We start from the raw sequence: 16133 nt of genomic DNA, 5'->3' as shown, positions 1-16133 counted from the left end.
TGCGGTTGAACACTTAGAGTGCATGACTCATTTGTTTGTTCAATTTGACTCTCTACTAGTTGGATTATTGACTTGAAATATAAAATGCATGTATTGGTGGATTATTGACATGTGGTGGCATATTAGGCCACATACTTTTATAGATTGTGAGAAAGTAATAATTTTCTTTTATATTTGCCATCATATGCGGAGTAGTAGAGCAAACTTGCGTATTTATTTGTTTAGTGTACTTATGCTACACTAGAAAGAGAGGAGAGGGATATTTGGTTAGGCTTAAAACAAAGAATGCATGCACTGGTGGATTATTGACATGTGGCAGCATATTAGGTCACACATTTTTTAGATTGTGAGAAAGTAACTTTCTATTTATATTTGCCATCATATGCGGAGTAGAGCAAGCTTGTGTATTTATTTGTTTAGTGTACTTGTGCCACACCATAAAGAGAGGAGAGGGATATTTGGTTAGGCTTAAAACATAAAATGCATGCATTGGTAGATTATTGACACATGGCATGTTAGCTCACTTACTTTTTCTAGTTTGTGAGAGAGTAACTCTTCTATTTATATTTGCCACCATATGCCGAGTAAAGCGTTCTTGTTTATTTATTTATTTAGTATACTTGTGCTATGCCAGAGAAAGAGAGGAGAGAAATATTTGAAAAAGAAAAAAATAGAATAAGTGAGATTAAGATGAGTAGCAAGGATAACACAATATTTTCTTGTAACCCACGCATGAAAAATATGAGATGATATTGAATTCTTTCCTTGCTAATAAACTCTTTAGTGTGTATGTAAATATGTGCAAGTATAGGCTATGAAGTTCATTCTTTCTGAAAATTAATACTTACAAAATATATGTAGTTATGTGCAAGCATACACGACCTCAGGATTGGATGACTCTTGATTATGTAGACTGTGGGTACATTCAAATGTTGAAAATATTGACTCTAGATGGAGATGTGAAATTATATCATTTGGATGTGATCACTCAATTCTTTGGCATGGTCTTGTAGTTGCTAGGCATTCAAGTGGTTGCTTTGACATACTTGTTCACAACATCATCATTAATGTAATTTGGTACACATTAGTTTTCCCACCAGAGGACACTCGAGAAAATGAGATGATGGTTTCTTTGCTATGCTCTGACCTTATGTTTCATATTAGCCAACATTCATTGGTCAGATCTACCAAGTAGGATACATTAATATGTCTAAGCATAAGGCTATAGAATTCTTTTATTCTGCTAGAGGTATTCTTTATGATATAAATAAACTAGCAAGTACAAGTGGACATAATCTTTAATGCAACAAAAATACAACCTCAAAAGATAATATGAAATCGATGGGATACATGTGGGCTGATGACATGTTGTAATTTGTTGATGCCTTAAATTCTGGTTTGAAGTCTCATGTTTGAAGTGTTATGTTGAATGTTAATGATTAGATTTCTATTAGTTTTGTTAATTTTCTCATGAACATGTTGTCTCGGCGATTGTTGGCCTCCTTAACTTCATCGCCAAGATTGGTTTCGCTTCTTCTGCTAAAGCTAATTTGGCAGCAGAAAGAAAAAACTTCTTAGAAAAGCAAACATTATTTGATAGAGTGAAGAAGATTGTAATATTAAATAAAAGAGTATGCTCTTTCTCTTCTCAATTTTCTTGTGGCTTTATTATTAATTAACATTAGATAACTTTTCTATTTGATGCAAATAGAAAAATTTGAGTAATATTTTATATATAGTGCAACAAGACATTTAACAAGTGAACAAAATTTTATCACATAAATTTTTGGTCAGTCAAGATTGATATTCACAATGATATTAATATGAAAGTTATGTTCTTTGCCAAGATCTTGGATATTTATACAAATGATCATAAATCATTTCTCAGCAAGTTGATGTTTGGTGTTAAAGTTGAGTATTCAGTTTTGCATGCATGTTGCCTTGTGAGAAGAAAAAAAATGGTTTTATGGTACCCAAAAATCACGACTTTAGAGAAACAACACATAAAGATTGCTATATTCAGTTTTTAACATTATGTCACATTCTTCACTACTGTAGTTCTCTTTGATCAAAATACTCTTCTCTCCCTCCCTCCCCCTCCTCTCTTTCCTCTACTGCTGGAAGAAGTGGCTACTATAAGAAAGGAAGAAGAGCTCCAGAAAGCAGAATATTGAGAAAAGAAAAGAAAAGAAGGTCACTAGAGGATGTGCTCAAATTTGCTTACATGCATGCGGCCTGATCATTATCCAAAGAGTGCTGACAAGACCACACAAGGGAATAACTCTTCATAAGGAGTGGCGGTAGCACCCTTCATCCGTAGTAAGCAGCAATGATGCATTGGGGGCACCATTCACAAGGAGCAGCAGTGGCTCTCTTCACCTCTTCGGCAGTGCTGCCACTATACCAAGAGTGCTGACTACCAGCAAAGGCGGATACACACCTTCCTAGGCCGTAGAGATGGTGCTCTTGACTTCCTAAGGTAGTGGAAGCAACGAGCATTGCTAGGAAGCTGAGGGAAGGAGAGAATAAAGGGGGCAACATTGGCATTTCACAACTTGAATTTGATGTAAAAGAAAAGAATAACGAAAAAATCCTAGGGTATTTTGATGATTTTTTCTTAAATTTGAATTGTTTAGTGCTATGAAACCAATTTTGTGTTGCAAAGAGTTAGTTCTTTGAGTTAAATAAGAAATGATGAGTGTATCCGTATTTTTGACCCCATCAAACATATTTGTAAGAATGTTACCTTTTTATCTTGTAGGTCTTTATTTTAGCTTCGAGCTATCTCACAATAAGGTATGACATCCTGTCAATGTGATCTTAAGTTAGATTTGCCAATGTTTTGGACACCAGCACAAAAGACAAAAAGAAATATCGATAATGACTACTTTTATTTGAACTATAGGACATATGTAATACATCTGAGAGATTTGTTGAGGCAAGAGAAAGTGAGAGTGAGTACTTAGAGTGTGTTTGATGCGTAAGTCTATTTTACAGTCCATTTAGTGTTAACAACCTCAACTTGCCAAGATTGGTATGTGCTATAGTTAATTTTCCGTTTCATCCTTTTGTGTCGGATGGTTTCTTAGGTGGGTAGTAGGGTTTATTTTGCGTTGCAATTGTATTGTCGGTCATCTACTTGTTTGAGATTTCTTTGAATTAGATTTAAGCAATTCCTTTCATCATTAAAGAAAGGACTAAAAAGGTGATTGATATCATATAATATCTTTTCATGCACACCAGCATATTTCATATTTCGTGCCGATTATTTGATAATTACTCGCACTTGAGTGATAGATTGATTAATATAAATGCAACTAGTTAGTCCTCTCCATTACGAGATCTTGTATATACAAACCTTACATATCGAAACCAGGGGCGGAGCTACAGCTTGATGCTGTTGTCAGCTAACAACAATAGATTTTAGAAAACACAGTGCAAAATACTGTTCAAACACTGTAGCTAAAGTTAATGACACCGGTAGAAAAAGGTGCTGACACCAGTTAGTCAGGTGGCTGGCTTCGCCCCTGATCCATACAAGGCTGCTTGCCTGCCGTAGCAAGTGACAACATTCCTTCAGTTCAAATGGTGAGCTGGGTGGCGTGCTACCAATCCTAACTATCTGAACTCATGTATTCCCTCCATCCCAAAATAAATGCAATTTTAGAGTTCAAAATTTGTCTAAAAAATGCAAATTTTGATTCACCTACCACAAAAGACAAGATAATTTTCAGAAAATTCTCACAAAAGATAACTAACACCTTATCCACTCGTCACAAAAGACAAGTGTTATTTTGAGCTGTCGTGGCTTGGTCGCCAAGGTTTTCTTGTCCCTGTTTGGTTTGGACTAGGAAAGTCTGAACTAGGAATTTTATCAACTTTGACCGCTAATTAAGATGTCAAACAAAGTCAATTCACAAAACCAACTTCAGAACCCCTGCACTAGGAATCCTGAACAATTTTATGAGGTCTTTGATCGCGTGATTAGAAGATGGTTACTGTAGCATCACTGTAGCCAATTATCGATTAATTACCTTCATTAGATTCGTCGTGAAAAGTTACACTCATCCCTAAAAAGATTTCGCAAATAGACTTCATTTAGTACTCCATGCATACGAGATTCTTCTATCGGAAAACGTGCGCGTACTGTTCCTAGAATCTCCAAGGCGGCGTTCGGCAGGCCTACTTTATGGCTGGGCTTGTGCGTATCGACTGGGCTGATCAGCCCAGCCGTTTGGCAGGCCGTCACCAGCCGTTCGGCAGGCCTTCACCAGCCAGCATCGGTTCTAATTAAAAAAACAGCGTCGATCGCCCCTCTCCTCCCACACCGCATCCCTGCGTGTCGGACCCTCATCCCTCACTCGCGACCCGCGCCGCCGACAGGGCTAGGGTTGCGCAACCCTTGCTACGCCGCGGGGGGACTCGAGGCCTCATCCCGAGCTCGCATCGCACTCGCCGAGCCATCCCCTTGCGTGCCGCCACCTCATCCCAATCGCCTACCTGCGCGCCGCCTAGGTAGGGTTTTGGCATCGCCTCCTCCAGCGCAGGTCGCGTGTCCCGTCGCCGACGGGGGAAGACGTCGCCGTCGTCGGTTCGGGAGCGGGCCTGCCGTCGTCGAAGCCGTCGTTCCTGGTCTGAAAGGACACCTCTAAACGGCGCCAGCAGCTGCCTCAGTACCGGATCCGCCACGCTCCGCCTTGGCTACTACTTCTCCAGCACCGGATGCGGCATCCAGGTCGCCGTAGCGTCGCATCCAGGTACAATCCCCTTCGTTCTTGTTTTCTCATTAACGTAGACCTTGCTTGCCGCATGGTACCAACAAGTACTGCTTCTCCGCAGTCGAAGTGTTCACCGGCCGTCTGCGAACAACCTGGCTGGTTCATCTGTTGGGTCGTGCTCTCCATCTCCATCGAACAACAACTGTCGCCGGTGCAAACGCCCCCGACCAAGAACCAAGGTTAGTCACCAACCCACCCCAATAGATCCTCCTAACCAGACTGACATCCCCTCATGCGCGCTTACTTACCTCGTATGTGCATGTACATTACATACATTCATCATCCCCTACATCAAAACAATCAATTTTGAACATCACAACAGATGCCCAAACCCTGTGCGAACTGGACTCCTGAGGTCACAAGAACTTTTCTTGAACTGTGCGTCCGAGAAAAGAATAATTTCAACTGGGAATACAAGCAACTCACCAAGCTGGGATGGCAGAACCTTTACCCTAACTTTTACAAGATCGCCGATCTGACACACTGGGATGAGAAGAAACTACACAACAAGTTCCGAGACTTGCGGACCCATTTCATCAAATGGCGTAACCTCAACTTCAAGAAGAGCGATTTAGGCCGTTATAAGCACACTAGTGGCATTACTGCTCCTCCCGACTACTGGGATGACACCAATCTGGTACATTGCCCTGCCTTGTTTGCATTATTCAACTGTTAATTTGGTTCCAAGGATTAAATTGTTCCAATATTGAACCTTGTCATACTTCTTGTACAGTATATTACTGACATTGTTTGTAGATTTCACAACTGTTGTACACTATAATTTCGAATAATAGCTGACTTCCTGTAATTTTCATTTTATACCTTTATTTTGCTTAGAAAGCTTAAATGTTTCGAGCAATGAACTGTTGATTTGATTGGAAGGATTAAATTGTTGCATTATTGAACATTATGCATCAATTGGTTGCAAGGCTTCAATTGTTCCATTATTGAACTGTTCAAATATCTGCATTTCGTAGTTCGGCAATTTTGGTTGGTGTTTATATGTGCATAATGTTGCTGACATGGTTATGCTCTTCTTGAAGTCAGGTTTCTGAACACGATGTTGATCCAAGAACTATGCCACCATGTCTTGACCTGTTGTTTGATTTGTTTGGCCACCTCCCAAATGACCGAGGTTCTCTGATCACATCTGGCGGCCATAAGGAGGCCTCTCCTGCATCCTCCGATCCTGCCACCCCACCTCATGCGGGGATCCAAGGATCCGGTTCACAGAGTCAAGGACCATCCTCCAAAAGAATGAGAGAACAAGAAGTGATGAGTCCTCATAAGAAGGCGTCTGCAGGCAGCGTTGGAGAGTCCCTACATATTGTGGCACACAGCTTGAAGACCATCTAGCAGACATATGCTCCTGATGCATCTGAGATGCGTAGTGTATATCAATTGCAACATGAAGATGGCATATCGGAGGCAGACGACGACTACATCCATGCAGTGTTGCTTTGCACGAATCCTCTGGATCGGATGGCTTTCCTTAACTTTTCAACCAAAGAGGGTCGCCTTAAGTGGATCCAGATGTGTTGGGCTGAGAGGCACCCCGGCACGAATTAGTTTGCTGGTCATGAATTTAGTTTCTATGGTCTTTATCCCCTGTGTGTTTCATTTGCTTCAGAACTCTATGTTTTTAGTTTCATCTTTGTGATGTAATAAACGAACATGGATGTGTTGTGAATCATGCGCCGTGCTGCACCGTTTGTTTGCATTTCATTTCTTATGCATGTAACTGATTACCTGAGATTATCTTGATTGTTCTTTTGTGCATCTATGACTATTTGCGGGATGGCATACAATTACAATTATATTATTGGTGCAGGTTGGCACAAGTGTTACGGTGATTGGAAGGCCAGTTTGGTTCTTATTGTTGTCATCCACGACCTGTTAATGCAGCAGTCAGCACAAGTGTACAGGTACCATATATTCCCTACTCGTACAATTCTGAAATGCATTTTTTTGCATTAGTGTAGATTAAATTTTGGTAGAAGCTGTCTTTAATTTGAGGATTTCATATGGGTATTTCAAACTGTGTTTCTTTGTTTCTGTGACTGTCAATTATCTGCCCAGCTGAGCACATTCCTACATAATGGACGGGCATCAATACGTGCAAACCGGGGATCCTAATATAGATTATGCTCTGAAAATGGCCATTAAGTTGGTTGCAGTAGCCTCGAGTCTGGCAGAAGCCGCTATTATGGAACAAGAGTCAGAAGATGAGCCGTTGGCAGCACCCATTCCAGCACCGCTTGTACCCAAAATCACTGGAAAACAATGGGTATATCAGAACTTGGCAGATGAGAAAATGTTCTTCCAAAACTTTCGTATGAAACCGGCACACCTACTTAACCTCCATGAGACCTTAGTGAATGAGTATGGGTTGTGTGGTACAGGGCAAACAGGGTCACTTGAGAAGTTAGCAATATTTGTGTGGACCCTAGCTCAACAGGCTGGTTGTAGGCTTGGCAAGGATAGGTTTGAGATGTCAATATCCACCATTTCGTGCAAGATGACGGAAATGGCAGAATTGTTCACTAGGTTTGCTGATAAGATCATAGGGCCTTTAGATCCAACTTACTCTAGTGTCCATGAAGATTTGAGAGAGTTCGAACCATACTTTGATGGGTGCATCGGGGCTTTGGATGGCACCCATATAGATGTTATTGTGAACAAAGGTAGGAAGGAAGATTATAGGAACAGGTACGGAGATATAACAATCAATGTACTAGCTGTAGTGGACATGGACATGAGGTTCACCTTCGTTGGGGCAGGCAGAGCTGGCGCTTGTCATGACGCCTCTGTGCTAATTGAATGTAAGGCGGCAGCGAATTTCCCACATCCACCACAAGGTTAGTTTGTGTGATGCTTATGTTGTGTACAAGAGTAGAAATGGTTCATTTGATTAGTTGTGTCTTACTCATGCATTTAACCGATGTTCTGACTACTTGTAGGATGATATTATGTGGTTGACTCTGCCTACTCACAAGAGCAAGGCTTCATGGGTCCCTACAGGGGCAAGTACAGGAAACATATTGACCAGTTTAAGGGGGTAGATCGACGAAAGCTGAACGATAAGGAACAATTCAACTATGCTCATTCTAAGATTAGGAATGTTGTAGAAAGGACCTTTGGTGTTTGCAAGAAAAGGTGGAAAATACTAAAGAGCATTCCTTTCTATGAAAGAGAGAAGCAAGTGCAGATTATAGTAGCTTGCTTTGCTCTAAATAATTGGGTGTGGAAGTGTAAGAATGGTTCCATGCCTAGGCAGACGTACCCGCTGTCAGAGTGGGTACACATAATCAAGACAAAGATACGGAAAGTTTACGAGACGATATAATGATAGGCATCATGTACGACATCAACGCCAAGTATGTAGGATGTGTGTGATATGTATAGGTAGGTACGTGTGAAGTGCTTGGTATGGTAACTAATGTTGTAAATGGTTGTGGCAACTGCAGGTTGTGGCCATCTGCTGGGCTAGGTGGGAATGCAGATGATGGTGGATATAGCTCTGAAGGCTCTGATGGGTAGCAAGGAGGGAGTGGAGTTGATGCTGAGGATGGCACAGGTGGTGTGGATTCGCAAGATGGGCAGCAAGGAGTGAGTGGAGATGCTGGTGGCGAGTGTAGCTATGACCCTAATGTTTGGGCTGCGCCAGATGGCTACGGTGGGCAACAAGGATGGAACTGGTTTGAAGGTTGGGATGGCACGGGTTGCTCATATGGGCAAGTATCACGGAGGTTGTTTGATGATTGGGATGCATAAGGTGGGTTGTCATCTATTGTCTTGCATGTTGTTGTTATGAGAATCCCTTGCTGTATTTTTTGATGGGTACTTTTTGAAAATGCAGGTTATGGGCAAGCCTTTGTAGGAATGGAAGCATTTTGTCCACTTCAGTTTGCATTATAGTGATTGCTGATTGGTGTTGGGGCAGCTCGGTAGCAATTGATGGACGATGGTAATTTTGTGGTCGGACATGTGTGTTGTCATTGATATTTGTCCATTCTGGAGCTGGGTGGTATTAACTTGCATTGCTATGCTTTTGAACTGTTGATATTTGGCTTCTAAATTAGAGTTCATGGTCAAATATTTGGCCTGATTGTTGTGCACTCCTTCAAGGGTGCCAAGTTTTGTAATTTGATGACCATAATCAGGCATCAGATGTTGTAACGATACAATATGTTACTGTGCTGCAGTATGATTGATGTTACTATTATGTGTTGTCGTTGAAAATTTGATTGATGTGCTTAAATGTGGTCAGTTGTTGTAATGTCATATTGAAATGGTGGTTTCCGCCAATTTTGAAATTTTGAACTGTTGAATGCAAAAAAACGTTGGCTGGACTGTTCCAGCGGCTGAGCTGGTTGGATTCAGCTTCAATCAGCAGGCTGATCTGGCTGCAGCACCAGCCCAGCCAAAAAGTTGGCCTGCCGAACGCTGCCCAAGACCGATCCAAACACGGCCCTTTCCCATCCGCTGCTCGGCTGCTGTCACAGTGTCAATTGCTGACTCTGACAGAACATGCAGTGATCGCATGGCATGGTGGCGCCGGCAACCAAGAGCAGAGCAGAGCCAAGAGCCACGCAACTCGTGTGGCCATCCGCAGCTGCACGCTGCCGGGCTGCCGGCCGTCCGTTGTTCCCTTTCCTCCCACGGAGGCACGGACGACGACGCAACGCTGCGCCAGGCCCGCCACGCCGCCCTCCGCACACGCCGGCGTGGCCGTGGCCGCCTCGCTGCCACGCGGGCCCCGCATCGTGGGTCTCCTGGGAGCCATGAGGATGAGGGGTCCGATGGAATTTCAAGAAACCACTGAGGGGGTTTGCTGCCCGCGGAGCAAGTTCAAAATTTTCAAATCCGGATCCTGCGGCCGTGGCGAGGGGAAGCTGCGGGGACTCGGCGCACCGTGGACGGCGAGCCTGCGGCGGCGGGGCCCACGCGGTGTCGGGGCTGGGGGGCGCGGTTGGGTGGGATACGGTCGGGGCCCGGAGATGCGGGCCATGTGGAGAACGCGGTTTGGTAGTCAATGGCGAGTTAATGGGTGCGTTTTTGCATATAAATACTCTGCTAATTGTTGGGGGTAATGTTTCAGTGAGGTCCTGCACCTATCGGTTATCTGTCACGATTGAGGTACATGCCCTTCCGTGGGACAGTGAAAGGGATTGGCCGTTTATACAAGCAAACGAAAGAAACATTTGTGCTGCTTATATTCAATAATGTCTTGATTACTCTTTAAAATGCCAAACTTTTTTTAGAAACATGTACTTTTTCTTGATTTTTCTAATAATTTATTTTCTTCTGTCATCCTCAGTTAGCTAAGTTCGTGATACCTCTTCAAAAATTTGTATGTAACCCATGTGACATTCGCTTCTTCAATCGTGTGAAAGCCGAGTTTTCATTAAATTAATGGAAAATACCAAGATCAAGTTAAGTCCGAAATAAAAAAAAATTCAGTCCGAAAACTCTGAAAACCTTGAGTATTTTTCTTCATGATACCCGAGGACTGGAGTGACTGAAACGCAAAACATCCACACGCTAAGGAAGGGGCCCAGGAAGCCAGGAGAAACGGAGCAGAAGCACCGGTCCACCTGTTGCTCCTACCTCGCCGGGCGCCGCCGCCGCCGCCTCACGAGCCCCCACGAGCTCCCGCCCGCAAACCTCGCCATGAGCGCAGCCGCACCTAGCCGCCGCACCCGCAGCCGGCCGCCCTCGGCCTCCTCCCGCAAGTCCGAAGACCCCTCGGCCGCCGCCGCCGCCGCCGCCAACGGGAATGGGAACGGGAAGGTCGCCTCCAAGCCCGCCTCTCCCCACCAGCTCACGTAAGCGCGCAGCGAGCCTCGGCCACTTATCTACTTCCATTTCGTCCCCTCGGTTCGAACCGGGACCGGCAAAGATTGGATTTTTACTTGTTTGTTTGGGCAGAGGGGAGAGGACGGTGAAGAAGCTGCGTCTGTCCAAGGCGTTGACGATTCCGGAAGGGACGACGGTGTCGGATGCGTGCCGGCGGATGGCGGCGAGGCGGGTCGATGCCGTGCTGCTCACCGACGCCCAAGGCCTCCTCTCAGGAATAGTCACCGACAAGGTGGTTTTCTTTTTTATTTTCTTAATTTTTGGGATGAATTTAATGGTCATAATGTGCACCGTTGTGCCTTTTATAATCATTTAGAGCAGAGGAAAAGGTGACAGTTTTTGAATTTGATGTAACAGGAGTCGAAAATGCTACATGTCTTCTCATTTTTTTTCGAGGGAAAATCTATGTTTGGATAAGATTATAGGTTTGGAGCTTAGCAAGTGGCTGTTTCTGTTAAAAAAAGCTCCCTTTTATTCATAGCTTTTTTCAAGCCATTTTTTTACCAAACTTGGCCGATTCATTGCAATTTCGTTTTATCACTTCATATCTTTCCCATTTATGTTTCCCCCTTCTGTGTTTAGAACGGAAAATTGAAGCTAATGTTCTTGTACTTTCTTAGTAGAATAGTAGTGAGTTTCCAGCTAAGTGCTTAGTATGACCTCCGTCCAGAATTACAATTCGTTTTGGCTTTTCTAGATACATATATTTTGCTATGCATCGGGATGTACACTATGTTTAGCAAAAACTATGCTTCTAAAAAAAGCCTAAACAAATTTTAATTCGGGACGGAGGGACTGGTTAGTTTCCAGCTAAGACCATCTAAGTAGTCAGGGTAAAATGACAATGGTTTGCACACGACTTCTATTGAGCAGCCTTGTAAATTGCTTTTTAACCAAGCAGGTGATGGCCTATTTTTACTACTTTCAAGGTGACTTGTTCATTTTCTTTTTTATTCAAATTGGGGTGCAGGACATAGCTACAAGGGTGATTGCTGAGGGGCTTCAGGTGGAGCAAACCATCATGTCCAAGATCATGACACACAATCCAACTTATGTGATGTCCGACACGCTTGCAATTGATGCATTGCAGAAGATGGTTCAAGGTATGTCTAGTGAGGCATTCCCTTTGATAAACTTCATCAGATAAATGTCTGTACGGACATTATGAAAACAATGTAGAGCAAGTTTAAACAGTAAACTTGTTATTTTCACTAAATTATGCTACAGGCTGTTCTCTGATACATGTTATTGTAGTACACCAATCATATGTGTACATTTTTGCAACAGTATTGGCTACACCCTGAAGTTCTTGTGCAACTCACAACTTTTTTCCGTTACCAATATGCAATTTTTCTGTGCCAGTGTCTTAAACACAACCTCATATTGAAAAAAAATATCGTCTTGTATTTTATCACGTGATGAGAACTTTTTCATAAATCGCTATCAAGCCAGCTGAAATTGCTTGTTGTAATTGCAGTGAAAACATAATTTTGGGTAGATCATTAGGCATCTTTAGGTCCTCAAATTTTCAGCAACATATGAATTGATCGGGATGGTTAGATATCTAGGACTCATTTGTCATGCTGCTTAGTTTCTGATACGATTTCAACAATAATATAGGTGTATATACTGTGTAGGCTGGTTGTTCTCATGTCCTTGCATTGAAACCCGGAGCTGACTCTTAGTTGGATATTTGCTTCCTTCTTCACTAACATCAGCTTTTCCAATATGTTCTTTAATATTTTTAGGGAAATTTAGACACCTCCCTGTAGTAGAAAATGGTGAGGTTATTGCTATGCTGGACATTGCAAGATGCCTATATGACGCAATAGCAAGACTGGAAAAGGCTGCAGAACAAGGAAGTGCGATAGCAGCTGCTGTTGAAGGGGTTGAACGTCAATTAGGAGGCAACTTTTCAGGTCTTTCATAAGACACGTTATCTCAATTCAAAAACCATTTTTGTCTTGTTAGTACATTGAGTTTAAGGCATATTTTAGAAAATAAAAAAAATCATGGTACGCCTTATCATTCTAAATCGAAGTGAAACAAAAATTCATATCATACCAACCTCCTAAGTATATCCTGCTCTACTGTTACATTCTTATATTATATTCATCTAGTTTTTTGTTACTACTTTCTGTAAGACTTTTTTTTTCTTACTTTCTGTTATGTTACCAATCATTTTAAGGTAGTTATTTTGTATGATTACAGCTCCTTCTGCTCTAATTGAAACTCTAAGAGAGAGGATGTTCAAACCATCTTTGTCAACCATCATCACAGAGAACACAAAGTACTACATTTGTTTCTCTTACTATTTTCTTTCAATTGTTACAAATAAAAAAAAACATTGAGCTTACTATGCTATCAACTTCCAGGGTAGCAATTGTTTCGCCTACAGATCCTGTGTGTGTAGCAGCACAGAAAATGCGAGAGTTTCGAGTTAATTCGGTGGTTGTCTCTACAGGAAACACATTGCAGGGGATATTTACGTAAGCATTCCCTATTAGTAAAAAAGGTATTGCACATGATCTACTTGCTAATTATTTACTGACATACTGATCATGTTATGCAGCTCAAAAGATGTACTTATGCGTGTTGTCGCACAAAATATTTCCCCTGAGTTGACCCTAGTAGAAAAGGTATTCCACCATATTTACATTTTTCCTTATTCTCATCATCTAAGTTTTGTTTTAGTTGCTTGTACATTAAATGTGTTAGTTATAACTTTTTCAGGTGATGACTGCTGACCCAGATTGTGCCACATTAGATACAACAATTCTTGATGCATTACATATAATGCATGATGGCAAATTTTTGCATATTCCTGTTATTGACAGAGGTGTGACCTGATTTCTGTCTATCTGTGAGTATATTTATGTCACTCATCTTTTACATATCTAATGTCTTCATTTTTGTAAACAGATGGACAAATTGCTGCTTGCCTGGATGTCCTACAGCTTACCCATGCAACCATTCAATTGGTGATCCTTAACTCCATACTCCTTTGTTCAGATCTGTTCTGCTTCATAAGCTGAATTTGTCAATCTATTTCTTTACTTGTAGGTTGAAGGAGGGAATGGAACTGTAAATGATGTAGCAAACTCAGTAATGCAGAGGTTCTGGGACTCTGCTCTTGCTTTGGAGCCTCCAGATGAGGAATTTGATAGCCATAGGTTTGTTGATGTGTCTTTAGAGGATTATTTTTTCTTCTTCCGTTTTCCTCTAATACAACTCTCCTTGTATTGCTCAGTGAGGTATCTTTACTCCTGCCGTCAGAGGCTGGAGATGGAAAGAGTAATGTTTACCCCACTGCGATTGGCAATTCATTTGCCTTTAAGCTTCAAGACAGAAAGGGCCGTGTGCATAGATTCACTTGTGGTATAATACCTGATCCATACTTTACCTTTCAGATGTATGATATAGCTGCAATTCTCCAAATATAATTGGTTAGTAATTTGTCATAATTCATTACTGCAGGCTCTGAGAGCTTGGATGAGCTTGTCTCTTCTGTAAGACAAAGATTAAATATTACAGATGAAAAGGAAACAGTACAACTCTTGGTAAGGTTTAATATTTTGGCATAATGAAAACATTCCTATAATGTCAGAATCCTAGTCTATGTCCTGTGCGGCATGCCAGGTTTGTGCTCGTGCATGCCTGGGACTTCTGCCTTCCCAAATTTTAGGATCACGCCTGCCCAACAGCCTTTGGTTGTAGACCTATATATGTAATTTGTATTATACCTTGATGATCAATGTATTTATGTACTCCTATGTGATATATTCTGCTATCATATATTTTAGTAGGCATCTAGAGCATTTGGATTGAAAATATTCCCAGGGTCCAATAGGATAGTTATTAATTGCCCCCATACCTGATAGCAAGTTTTCCTTGTTCTGTCAATGAAAAATTTCACTGTGTTTATGTGCATCAAGTGCGTGCATTGTCATTCATGTATTTGCATGGTCATCATTTTCTGTGCCTTGTCGGTGATACTACAAACAAATTTCAATAATCATTCCATTTAATATAGGATTATCCGTATTTGACTACACTAACCAACTTAAACGGTCTTGTTCTGTGTAGTATGAAGATGATGAAGGTGACCGAGTGCTGCTGACAACAGACTCCGATCTGGCCGGTGCTGTGCTCTTTGCCAAATCATCTGGATTGAAGGTAACCATTCTTCTTGCCTTCTGTGAATATTTATTCAATTGCTAGTTATAGGCTAGGAGTTACCTGCTCATCCCACCTGACCAAACTGAATGTTCACCATCAGGTGCTGAAGTTGCACATCGAAGACCCGGGTTTGTATACTGAAGTGACAAAACCATCACAGGAGATGGCTCCACCTCCCAGCAGGAGTGGGATATCGCCAGTTCATGTTGGATTGATGGCCAGTGCAGTTGCTCTCAGTGCCGTAGCAGTGATGCTTTACTTGAAACGATCTCAGCTGTGATTTCCCTTTTTTTCCCCCATTTTTCTGAAGAGCGGGGATCGGTGGCATTCCAAATTAGCATTGCCATTAGCTAATGCTCACTCGGTACCAGCTAATATCACATCCGTGGTCTGTTGAACTCACGGTCCAGGGTCCAGACAGGTCACGGGACAAGATTGTTGCTTTTGGAGTAGGTGAATTTCTGGCAGAAGAGCCTGCCTATGCTCGTTCATTCTGCACGAACGTGAACAGTTTCACGACTACGGTGTAATGTCTAAGCATTACATATGCGTTGACTGTTCATTCTTATGTGTGCTTGTCTGTATAGATAAACCGATGAATTGAGCTCGTTTCAGCAGATGACACTGCTGTTTCAGATTCAGAGAAAACACTGATTTCGTCTCAGACGTGCAATTAGGTAAATCTGCATTGCATAATTCGGAGTGGTAAGATGACTTAGCACGCAGCATTACCCCCAAATCACCTGAAGAGCCTCTTTCACTACAGCAACAGTCATCGTTGCGCCTCCTTCCGGCGGCGATAGGTGTGCCTCCGCTGCTAGGACGAGACGTGCGCAAGCTCTCTCTGCACGTCACCCAACTCGCCAAGCCCGCCGCGCCGCGGTCGAGGCCGTCCAGCATAAAGCAGGGGGGTGGGTGCTCTCATGTGCGTGTCGACGCTGGGTTTGTTGATCTCCACATGAGCCTGCGTCTCTTTCACCTCTCCTTGCAAATGAATCAATTTTCCTCAATCCACAACAGAGAAGAAGAGGTGGAGCACTGTTGTACCTGACACTTTCCCCTTCAGTGGTGCCTGCTGCAGCGTCGCAGCGGCAGCATGGCGGTGCGGCAACGTGACCGTCCCTTTACCGTTCGGCACTTGGGCATCGCCGCGGCCGCGGGGGGGCTTCCGGCTCCGGTGCGACGACGCCCGCCGCCCGCCGCGACTCACCGTGGTCGGCTATGGCCACAAGCTCTCCGCCATATCGCTCCCCGCGGTTCACTGACAGCGGTGCGACCGACTCGCTGGCAAATGCCATCGGCGAGAAGCGCCGGCCG

General features: G+C 42.8%; 1 protein-coding gene across 1 annotated transcript; it reads left to right on the top strand.

Annotated features, from left to right (window-relative positions):
• Positions 1-10313: 10313 nt before the first annotated feature.
• On the top strand, positions 10314-15480 carry LOC120696826 (CBS domain-containing protein CBSCBSPB3-like). The gene is made up of 14 exons (XM_039979841.1): positions 10314-10606; positions 10710-10869; positions 11608-11740; positions 12386-12556; positions 12849-12927; positions 13013-13126; positions 13210-13276; positions 13371-13476; positions 13560-13618; positions 13701-13810; positions 13888-14015; positions 14115-14197; positions 14724-14813; positions 14917-15480. The coding sequence occupies exons 1-14, from the start codon at positions 10452-10454 to the stop codon at positions 15094-15096; spliced, it is 1635 nt and encodes a 544-aa protein (XP_039835775.1). The 5' UTR covers positions 10314-10451; the 3' UTR covers positions 15097-15480.
• The last annotated feature ends 653 nt before the right edge of the window (positions 15481-16133 follow it).

The sequence above is a fragment of the Panicum virgatum genome, chromosome 3K (assembly GCF_016808335.1).
Source record: "Panicum virgatum strain AP13 chromosome 3K, P.virgatum_v5, whole genome shotgun sequence".
NCBI lineage: Eukaryota > Viridiplantae > Streptophyta > Magnoliopsida > Poales > Poaceae > Panicum > Panicum virgatum.
This window is presented reverse-complemented; position numbering and strand designations above follow the sequence as displayed.